Here is a 12487-nt window from a genome sequence, read left to right on the forward strand (position 1 = left end):
ACTGCTGTGAGGCTAATGTATCAGAATGTGATCGATACTGCTGCAAGGCTATTAATGTATCAGAATGTGATCACTACTGCTGTGAGGCTAATGTATCAGAATGTGATCGCTACTGCTGCAAGGCTAATGTATCAGAATGTGATCACTACTGCTGTGAGGCTAATGTATCAGAATGTGATCACTACTGCTGTGAGGCTAATGTATCAGAATGTGATCGCTGCTGCTGAGAGTTTAATGTATCAGAATGTGATCACTGCTGCTGTGAGGCTAATGTATCAGAATGTGATCACTATTTGGTTCTTATCCCAGGATCTGCGTCAGAAGCTCGGCCACAAGCTCACATTGCCAGATCTCCTTATCAAGCCAGTCCAGAGGATCATGAAGTACCAGCTCCTGCTGAGGGTAAGTCTCCTCTCCAATGTAACACTCCCATCTCCCATCTCACCCTCCACACTCACACCAGACTTATCTCACCCTCCACTCATACCAGACTTTATCTCACCCACCACTCACACCAGGCTTTATCTGACCACCACTCATACCAGACTTTATCTCGCCTCCACACTCACACCAGACTTATCTCATCCTCCACTCATACCAGACTTTATCTCACCCACCACTCACACCAGACTTTATCTCACCACCACTCATACCAGACTTTATCTCGCCTCCACACTCAGACCAGACTTATCTCACCCTCCACTCATACCAGACTTTATCTCGCCTCCACACTCACACCAGACTTATCTCACCCTCCACTCATACCAGACTTTATCTCGCCTCCACACTCACACCAGACTTTATCTCACCACCACACTCACACCAGACTTTATCTCGCCTCCACAGTCACACCAGACTTTATCTCACTGTTCACACTATCACTAGTCTTTATCTCACCACCACCCCCACACTCACACTAGTCTTTATCTCACCACCACCCCCACACTCACACTAGACTTTATCTCAACCTCCACACTCACACTAGACTTTATCTCACCCCCACACTCACACTAGTCTTTATCTCACCACCACACCCACACTCACACTAGACTTTATCTCATCCTCCACACTCACACTAGACTTTATCTTATCCTCCACACTCACACTAGACTTTATCTCACCCTCCACACTCACACCAGACTTTATCTCACCCTCCACACTCACACCAGACTTTATCTCATCCTCCACACTCACACCAGACTTAATCTCACCCTCCACACTCACACCAGACTTTATCTCACCCCCACACTCACACTAGTCTTTATCTCACCCCCCAAACTCACACTAGACTTTATCTCACCACCACACTCACACCAGACTTTATCTAACCCTCCACACTCACACTAGTCTTTATCTCGCCTCCACAGTCACACCCGACTTATCTCACCCACCACTCACACCAGACTTTATCTCACCACCACACTTACACCAGACTTTATCTCACCCCCACACTTACACCAGACTTTATCTCATCCTCCACACTTACACCAGACTTTATCTAACCCCCACACTCACACCAGACTTTATCTCACCACCACACTCACACCAGACTTAATCTCACCCTCCACACTCACATTAGTCTTTATCTCGCCTCCACAGTCACACCAGACTTATCTCACCCACCACTCACACCAGACTTTATCTCACCACCACACTTACACCAGACTTTATCTCACCACCACACTTACACCAGACTTTATCTCACCACCACACTTACACCAGACTTTATCTCACCACCACCCCCACACTCACACTAGACTTTATCTCACCCTCCACACTCACACCAGACTTTATCTCACCACCACACTCACACTAGACTTTATCACACACCCCAAACTCAAACAAGACTTTATCTCACCACCACATTTACACCAGACTTTATCTCATCCTCCACACTCACACCAGACTTTATCTCGCCCCTAAACTCACACTAGACTTTATCTCACCACCACATTCACACCAGACTTTATCTCACCACCACACTCACACTAGACTTTATCTCATCCTCCACACTCACACTAGACTTTATCTCACCACCACATTCACACCAGACTTTATCTCATCCCCCACACTCACACCAGACTTTATCTCATCCTCCAAACTCACACCAGACTTTATCTCACCCCTAAACTCACACTAGACTTTATCTCATCCTCCACACTCACACTAGACTTTATCTCACCACCACATTCACACCAGACTTTATCTCATCCTCCACACTCACACCAGACTTTATCTCATCCTCCACACTCACACCAGACTTTATCTCACCCCTAAACTCACACTAGACTTTATCTCACCACCACATTCACACCAGACTTTATCTCACCCCCAAACTCAAACAAGACTTTATCTCACCACCACATTTACACCAGACTTTATCTCATCCTCCACACTCACACCAGACTTTATCTCATCCTCCACACTCACACTAGACTTAATCTCACCCTCCACACTCACACCAGACTTTATCTCACCACCACACTCACACTAGACTTTATCACACACCCCAAACTCAAACAAGACTTTATCTCACCACCACATTTACACCAGACTTTATCTCATCCTCCACACTCACACCAGACTTTATCTCGCCCCTAAACTCACACTAGACTTTATCTCACCACCACATTCACACCAGACTTTATCTCACCACCACACTCACACTAGACTTTATCTCATCCTCCACACTCACACTAGACTTTATCTCACCACCACATTCACACCAGACTTTATCTCATCCCCCACACTCACACCAGACTTTATCTCATCCTCCAAACTCACACCAGACTTTATCTCACCCCTAAACTCACACTAGACTTTATCTCATCCTCCACACTCACACTAGACTTTATCTCACCACCACATTCACACCAGACTTTATCTCATCCCCCACACTCACACCAGACTTTATCTCATCCTCCACACTCACACCAGACTTTATCTCACCCCTAAACTCACACTAGACTTTATCTCACCACCACATTCACACCAGACTTTATCTCACCCCCAAACTCAAACAAGACTTTATCTCACCACCACATTTACACCAGACTTTATCTCATCCTCCACACTCACACCAGACTTTATCTCACCCCTAAACTCACACTAGACTTTATCTCACCCTCAACGCTCACGCCAGACTTTATCTCACCACCACATTCACACCAGACTTTATCTCATCCTCCACACTCACACCAGACTTTATCTCACCCCTAAACTCACACTAGACTTTATCTCACCCTCAACGCTCACGCCAGACTTTATCTCATCCTCCACACTCACACCAGACTTTATCTCCCCCCCCAAACTCACACTAGACTTTATCTCACCCTCCACACTCACACCAGACTTTATCTCACCACCACACTCACACTAGTCTTTATCTCACTGTTCACACACACCAGTCACCCTCAACGCTCACACTAGACTTTATCCAATCCACCACATCCACAACATTAGTGAGACCACCAGTTGTGATCTAGTGGTAGAGCGTCCGCTAAGAGAGCAGAAGTTCTGGGGTTCGATCCCCGGCCGCGTCATACCAACACACACATGTATGCATGTCGCTTTTATAATCTTTGACGCGACTTTAAACCCCATTTCACCTCACCCACAACATTAGTGTGGTCTGTGCTAGAAAGACTGTGCTGTTTTCAGGACATAGCCAAGTACACAGAGAGAGCTGGACTGGATGTGTCGGACCTGAAGAAGGCCCTCCGAGTCATGAATGTCGTCCCCAAGGCCGCCAATGATATGATGCAGGTTGGAAGACTGCAGGGCTTTAATGTGAGTAAACCCTGGGCCAAGTTGGTATTTAGTTTCAGCGACCGACTCCGTGGTCTAGTGGTAGAGCGTCCGCCCGGAGAGCGGAAGGTCTGGGGTTCGATCCCCGACCACGTCATACCAAAAGACGTTAAAAGATGGTACTTGTTGTTAACCTCGGCATTAAGGGGCTAAAACAAGGACTGGTCGGCTCGGAGTCAGTATACTGTGTCTGAGTGGGGTATTCATGTTAAACTGCGGCATGGTATCTCAGTGAGCTAGCACTATAAATCGGCATCAGTCCGGACTAGTACAAGCAGCCACACAAACACACACACTTACATGCACGTCGCTATATAAGTGCAATAATCTTGGACGCGACGTTAAACCCCATTTCACCTCACCTCACCTCTTAGTTTCAGCAAACAACCAGGTCTAGCTGGTTCCTGACAATAGAATGTTCATTATAGTGTGACTGTATAGGGGGTGTGGTGAAGGGTACGCTGTGAGACCTATGGGTTGTGTTGTGTGTTGCAGGGTAAGCTGTGAGACTTATGTTGTGTTGTGTGTTGCAGGTTAATCAGCGAGACTGATGGGTTGTGTTGTGTGTTGCAGGGTGAGGTGTGAGACTTATGGGGTGCTGTGTTGTGCAGGGCGAGGGGTGAGACTTATGGGCTGTGTTGTGTGTTGCAGGGTGAGGTGTGAGACTTATGTTGTGTTGTGTGTTGCAGGGTAAGATCACTGCCCAGGGCAAGCTACTGCTGCAGGACACGTTGCTTGTGTCGGAGATTTCAGGGACATCAGGACCACAGAAGTTCAAGGAACGGCGGGTGTTTCTCTTTGAGCAGATCATCATCTTCAGTGAGATGACGGAGAAAAGGAAAGGAGATTTCTCCAATGCCAACTATGTGTTCAAAAATAGTGTCAAAGTAAGTCAGTGAAGTTTGCCGAGTTTCCTTGTTATCAGTGTTGGGTTGAGGATGGAGCAGATTCATTGTTGTTATTTCCTTGAGATTTGGTTTGGTCTCAGACTCCAAATAATCCAAGTCTCACTGCTGTCCTTTGCATGATATTTGATCATTTAATGATTTTTACATTTCACAAGTTATCTGTCAATGGGTCATCAGGTTCTATCCCAAAAGACATTAAAGATGGTACTTGTTGTTACCCTGCCTGTCGCTCGGCATGAAGGGGCTGAAACAAGGACTGGTCAGCACAGAGTCAGTATATACTGTGTCTGAGTGGAGTTTTCCTGTTAAACTGCGATATGGTATCTCAGTGGGCTAGCACTATAAAATCAGCATCAGACCATTACAAGCAGCCACACACACGTGCATGCATGTCACTTTGTACGTGCAATAATCTTGGACGCGACGTTAAACCCCATTTCACCTCACCTATGGGTCATCGGTTTCAGGTCAACAAGATGTCAATGTCTGAGAATGTGGAAGGAGAACCCTTCCGCTTCGTGCTGGTGGACCGGACCCCAGGGTCTGACATGAAGTTTCACACCCAGGCCCCATCAGAAGAGATCAAACAAACCTGGATCAGGGAGATCAAGTCCATCCTCGACATGCAGGGCGACTTTCTCAGAGGTAGGGCTGAGGCTACAGCATGGGTTCTGTGTATAGATTAGTTGGCAGTTTGATATCCATTCAAACAGAACTGAATGATATGATGTGTTACTATACTCACTGTGGTACACATGACATGATGGCGGTGTCTCCCATAGACAGCGGGGCATATATCACTGAGACAAGATGGTGGCAGGGCATATATCACTGAGACAAGATGGTGGTGGCGGGTGTATTTCCCATAGACAGTGGGGTTTATATCACTGAAACAAAATGGTGGCAGGGCATATGTCATTCAGACAATATGGTGGTGGCAGAGCATATGTCATTGGGACAAGATGAGAGTGGCTGTTGTCTCCCATAGACAGCAGGGCATATATCACTGAGACATGTGGTGGAGATTGGGTATATGGACATGTTGTGGCAGAGATTGGGTATATCGACATGTGGCAGAGATTGAGTATATGGACATGTTGTGGCAGGGATTGGGTACATGGACATGTTGTGGCAGAGATTGGGTATATGGACATGTTGTGGCAGAGATTGGGTACATGGACATGTTGTGGCAGAGATTGGGTATATGGACATGTTTTGGCAGAGATTGGGTATATGGACATGTTGTGGCAGAGACTGGGTATATGGACATGTGGCAGAGATTGGGTATATCGACATGTTGTGGCAGAGATTGGGTACATGGACATGTTGTGGTAGAGATTGGGTATATCGACATGTTGTGGCAGAGATTGGGTATATCGACATGTTGTGGCAGAGATTGGGTATATGGACATGTTGTGGCAGAGATTGGGTATATGGACATGTTGTGGTAGAGATTGGGTATATCGACATGTTGTGGCAGAGATTGGGTACATGGACATGTTGTGGCAGAGATTGGGTATATGGACATGTTGTGGCAGAGATTGGGTATATGGACATGTTGTGGCAGAGATTGGGTATATCGACATGTTGTGGCAGAGATTGGGTATATCGACATGTTGTGGCAGAGATTGGGTACATGGACATGTTGTGGCAGAGATTGGGTACATGGACATGTTGTGGCAGAGATTGGGTACATGGACATGTTGTGGCAGAGATTGGGTATATGGACATGTTGTGGCAGAGATTGGGTATATCGACATGTTGTGGCAGAGATTGGGTACATGGACATGTTGTGGCAGAGATTGGGTATATGGACATGTTGTGGCAGAGATTGGGTATATCGACATGTTGTGGCAGAGATTGGGTATATCGACATGTTGTGGCAGAGATTGGGTATATGGACATGTTGTGGTAGAGATTGGGTATATGGACATGTTGTGGCAGAGATTGGGTACATGGACATGTTGTGGCAGAGATTGGGTATATGGACATGTTGTGGCAGAGATTGGGTATATGGACATGTTGTGGCAGAGATTGGGTATATCGACATGTTGTGGCAGAGATTGGGTATATCGACATGTTGTGGCAGGGATTGGGTACATGGACATGTTGTGGCAGAGATTGGGTACATGGACATGTTGTGGCACAGATTGGGTACATGGACATGTTGTGGCAGAGATTGGGTATATGGACATGTTGTGGCAGAGATTGGGTATATGGACATGTGGCAGAGATTGGGTACATGGACATGTTGTGGCAGAGATTGGGTATATGGACATGTTGTTGCAGAGATTGGGTATATCGACATGTTGTGGCAGAGATTGGGTATATGAACATGTTGTGTCTCTGTTTCAGCCCTACAGTCCCCCATCGCCTACCAGAAGGAACTCACCAAGGAGATGTAAGTGTGACTCCCTCTCCTGCCTCTCCCCTATTCCATGGTAGAACTGGTTTGACCCCAGAAATGTATTCTTTTACTTTTGTTAGGGGCAACTGGATGGATTGGGTGATGACTCGGTGACATAGTTGAGTGCATGTCAAGGTACCCCGATTGCTAAGGACATTTCTCATGATAACATTAAGCCCAGACTCGATTACTTACAAGCTGCTCTAATATAGCTGGAATATTGCTAAATATGGCGTTAAACAAAGAAACAAAATCATTATTCTCTTACCTCCATCGGTCTTGGCATTGTGTACATCTGGTACTCCCAGGGAGTCTTACTTCAGGCCCAATTGTGGTCATCCTCAGATGCTTATGTAAATATGATGCTTAAATGCAGGGTGTGTAAGCAACTCGCCCAAATAAATGAAGAGGAGTGGTTGTCCTACATCATGTCTGATCCTCCTCATCTTTCAGGTCTGCTCCTGAGTTCGGTAGCCTGCCCCGAGAGTCAGCATTACGGAAGACACATTCTCACCCACAGCAAGCAAAGGGTGTCAACCCCATTGCAACCAAATCAAAAGGTGGTCGTCATGACAGTAAAAAGCATGAACGATGTAAATCAGTTCCCGCACCCCTACCTGAGCTCCCTGCTGAGGACGCATCCAAGTCATCTTGCCCAAACTCTCCGATTGAAACATCGAAAGATCCTACAAACCCTGACAGAAAACTTGGTGATGGTGGTGCTAAGAAAATGAGTGCATCTGGTGGAACCACCCCTAGCAGTGAGACGAGTTCAGGGGTGGCTGGCTCACCCAAGCCAAAAAAGACAATATTTGAAGGATTTCGCAACACCCTGGGTAAAAAGAATAAAACTGATAGTGTTGGAAACAGCAGTAACACTGGCGGGACTCGGTCCCCCGAAGTTTATGCAAATACGCATTCAATGCCCGATGTTGTACAAGACAGCGATGGTGGTAGGACTATTTCTGCTGGTTCCGCTGAACCGTGTGCGGGTGCGAAACAACTCACGGATAGCCCCGGCTCCGAACAGAGCCCGGTAAGTGAGCCCGGCCATGGGCTTTTGAATAGGTGATGAAGTGTGGCCTCGTGGGAAGGATGTACGTTGCGTTTTTATAACTGTTGAATGTCTGTCTGTACCCTGTCCGTCTTAGTGTGAACTGGGAGCTAGGCAGACATACTCTGGCAGACACCCGCCCAATCCTCACCCGACACTTTCCCGGTCGAGTGAAGTCACGATTGGTTGAAATGCCCTGTATCAACTGCTGCATGCGGCCATGTTTAATATCTACTCTGAGTTGATCTTTCTTCTAGAAATTACCAGTATGCTCGTTGATTCGCTCTTCGCTCACTCATTCTAACAGCCAAAGGTTGACCGGCCAGTTCTAATCGTCTCTGCTACAGATGACAGAGTGACAGAAACAGGAAAGCTAATTTACATATCATCGTGAATATTTGTTTGCCTTCTGATTGGCTGTAGCAGTAGTAAACTATGAGGGACTGTTTCGCTGATTGGCTGGAATGTAGTAAACTATGAGGGACTGTTTCGCTGATTTGCTGGAATGGGTCGCTATTTCAGGGAACCATTTGCTCAGCTTAAGGTCAACAGAGGTCATGACCCGATGACCATGACCTTTGTGATCAATGGCATTGACTTAAATTTCCTTGGATTGCGCGTGTTGGATACATAACATTTTCACCTCTAGAGTCTGTGATGTCAGGTCAGAGTTGAGACTCTCGAAGACTATAATCAATGTCCACAACTAGGATTTAAGAAATATTGAGTTTCATTGAGTTCATTTTTTTTGTTTTGCCTTTGTTCATATGTGTTAATTTCATTTTGTAACATGTCTGCTCGTGTGTGTCCTGTAGAGGACATGGTCAGGAGAAAAAACTACTTCCACGTGGATTCCTGTTTATCTTGGATTGAGTAAATCTTGCAAATATGTATGTTCAAAATAATCATAAGTGATATGAGTAGTGCTGAGTAAACAATCTTTGCTGGAGGAGTCGTTTGAGCATGGTACGTCTCAAGAGCTGAGGACATTCTCAAGGGGACGGAGGGTGCTCAGGGGCTGTTGCAACCAGCCCCCCCCTCCATATGTAGACACAATCTCAGCTGTTGCAACCAGCCCCTCATATGTAGACACTATCTCAGCTGGCGCTAGTCAGGCTGTTGCAACCAGCCCCCCCTTGTCTGTAGGTCTGCATGTGAGAATGACATAACTCCACTTAAACTGGCCGGCCACGCAGTACCACATGACCCGAAATATAGAATATTAATGAATATTTACATTACATTTACCTATGATTCATGGTGATGATGAATGTGCCCAGCAGTGGCGAGTACTCCTGATCTGTGTAGCTATGTGTAGCTGGAGGGCAGTACCAGAATCTGTCAAGAAAAAACATTAAACACTGTGTCATTCTGTAGGAGAGAACAACTTGGCTTGTTGTGATTGCATAATAGTGGTGCATTTTATACCATACATCCACCCCAACCCCCAACCCCCAACCCCCAACCCCCAACCCCCCACCACCACCACCCCCAACCTGACCTGGTATATCTTATACCATACATCCACTCCACCCCCCCAACCTGACACACACACACACACACACACACACACACACACACACACACACACACACACAGAACTGGTACATCTTATCGTAAATATATTTTCTTGAGTATATTGCACACTGTTTTTCCCTAAAACACAGCTGTGCAGAGGGGTATGGGTTTTTCCCAGCGCAAAGAAACGACATTACTGTGAGTTTGTAACACCGGAAAAAAACATGTCAACAAATCCAAACTGAAGTACGCAATTTAATCCTGAATCAGCTGTCTGGTCATTAAAAGTGTTCATGGTATATCTGGACTTATATCTGTAATCTACCTTATTAACTTTATTCAAAATTTTGTTCAATATTGTTTACATAAATTTCAGTGAGATGGTGAGTGGGGTTATCGGCAGATTGCCTTAACTTACACTGTTATTTACAGCAACCACGATCGGGTTGATGCTATTGATGCCTTGGAACAAACTTTAGTTGACACAGAATGGATATAAATATCATAAATGCCATGTTTCGACTTTTTAGAAGTCATATTTGTTGATTCTTATATGTCAGCATAATGTTTTCATGACTGCGACTGTGGGAGCCTCGACGGTGACTGGTCAAATTGTTCCATGCATAACAAATATCCGGTCATAGCAATCTTCTGTGCCAAAGTGCTACACTTGTGGTTATCATCTGAAATATTTGTAGTAAAAGCTGCGGCTAAAATACCACGAGATTAAAATATATTATTCCTGATAAAATAATAGTTTCAGATACAATTCTTCCTATCTGTGCATCAAAATTCTAAAATTTATAATATTGGGTATGTTTTAACTGAATCACTGGCAGATTGGGACAAACTGTATGTACAGCTGATTGCTATTTCCGGTTCAGTTTACAAGATAATACTCACAGTAAACTTAATCTCTGCATAGAAAATAATGCCTATCAGAACAGGAAATACAGGAATTTACTTTGGTAAATCAATATTGTCTAGTGATGTTTTATTTCAAATTTCAAATTTATTGACTGGTATCAACTGTTCATTTTCCTAAAAAAAATTCTCTGCATAAAATTCGAAAAAACTTCTTATTTTCAACAACCCTGAATCCTCAAGATGGGGCGTTTTGCTTGTGTGCGCACTATACTCAAGATAATATGGTATAGCCCCCACTCATGACCTGTTACTGTACCTGGTATAGCCCCATCAGTCAACTGTCCTTGTCCCTGGTATAGCCCCATCAGTCAACTGTCCTTGTCCCTGGTATAGCCCCATCCATCAACTGTACTTGTCCCTGGTATAGCCCCATCCATCAACTGTGCTTGTCCCTGGTATAGCCCCATCCATCAGCTGTACTTGTCCCTGGTATATCCTCATCCATCAACTGTACTTGTCCCTGGTATAGCCCCATCCATCAACTGTACTTGTCCCTGGTATAGCCCCATCCATCAACTGTGCTTGTCCCTGGTATAGCCCCATCCATCAACTGTACTTGTCCCTGGTATAGCCCCATCCATCAACTGTACTTGTCCCTGGTATAGCCCCATCCATCAACTGTGCTTGTCCCTGGTATAGCCCCATCCATCAACTGTACTTGTCCTTGGTATAGCCCCATCCATCAACTGTACTTGTCCCTGGTATAGCCCCATCCATCAACTGTACTTGTCCCTGGTATAGCCCCATCCATCAACTGTGCTTGTCCCTGGTATAGCCCCATCCATCAACTGTACTTGTCCTTGGTATAGCCCCATCCATCAACTGTACTTGTCCCTGGTATAGCCCCATCCATCAACTGTGCTTGTCCCTGGTATAGCCTCATCCATCAACTGTGCTTGTCCCTGGTATAGCCTCATCCATCAACTGTGCTTGTCCCTGGTATAGCCCCATCCATCAACTATACTTGTCCCTGGTATAGCCCCATCCATCAACTATACTTGTCCCTGGTATAGCGCCACCAGATTTCCCCCAACGGGTATTTCATAATAACTGATGTTGCATCCATGTGTTGCTGCCAAAGTCAGGACTCTAACTTGTGCTCTTTTTATACCATAGGAACTGTAAATATCGTTATTTTTACTGATGTGAATTTTGTTCATAAGTTTTTTTGCTTTACAATGTAAATTTTTAAAAATTATGCAAATTTCAAGTGCTGAGTAAGCCCCGCGAATTTTGTTTGATTTGAGAAATTGACTTGGATTGTTCAAAACAGTTCATATGTGTATGGTATATGTTGCTTCCCTTGCTTGGAAGCCCAGAGGTATTTAAATATTTATATATTTAAGATCTGTAGTTTCTAGACAATGCGAGATGATTTTGCTCAAGTTACCAAACCATGGTATCAAAGTCCAAATTTCTTACTACAAGCTTGTGGGTATTGTTCTTCCTTTCATGGACATTATCCTCCATTGTTATGAGGTATCTTGTGATGTGGCATAGTAGGCCCTAGAATCAGTCGTAATTTCTAAACCGACATCATTCAGTCTTCACACTGATTGGTCCGTTCTAGTCACATGTTCATCTCATTGTTTCATTTTTTTGTAAATTCTCTTTAATCTGTGTATAATTTGTGTAAATTTAGGAAAAGTTTCACAGTTCATTATGTTTTTGTTAACTTAAGGATTGCCTACTGTAAACCTTCTAGAGACAGTGTGATGTATGGGACCTGTTACAGTGTAGAAAGCGTCATTGCATAGTGATCTGTGCTCTTTTAAAATAATACATGCCAAATTCGACCTACGTAACCTCGATCAGCTGTAGTGGTCAGTGGACGCAGTGGTCAGTGGACAATAACACGTGTATGTA

General features: G+C 44.9%; 1 protein-coding gene across 3 annotated transcripts in view; it reads left to right on the forward strand.

The window, feature by feature from the left end:
- LOC125380867 (triple functional domain protein-like) overlaps nt 1-12487 on the forward strand; it is a 90753-nt gene that overhangs the window by 39141 nt on the left and 39125 nt on the right. For all 3 annotated transcript variants that reach the window (XM_048396610.1, XM_048396611.1, XM_048396612.1), the window contains 6 exons: nt 310-402; nt 3661-3789; nt 4497-4694; nt 5183-5360; nt 7071-7116; nt 7576-8158. In XM_048396610.1, the coding sequence (XP_048252567.1) occupies nt 310-402; nt 3661-3789; nt 4497-4694; nt 5183-5360; nt 7071-7116; nt 7576-8158 (1227 nt within the window). The remainder of the gene's footprint in view (nt 1-309; nt 403-3660; nt 3790-4496; nt 4695-5182; nt 5361-7070; nt 7117-7575; nt 8159-12487) is intronic.

Source organism: Haliotis rufescens, unplaced genomic scaffold (genome assembly GCF_023055435.1).
Source record: "Haliotis rufescens isolate VD_foot unplaced genomic scaffold, xgHalRufe1.0.p SCAF_159, whole genome shotgun sequence".
NCBI classification, from domain to species: Eukaryota; Metazoa; Mollusca; class Gastropoda; order Lepetellida; family Haliotidae; genus Haliotis; species Haliotis rufescens.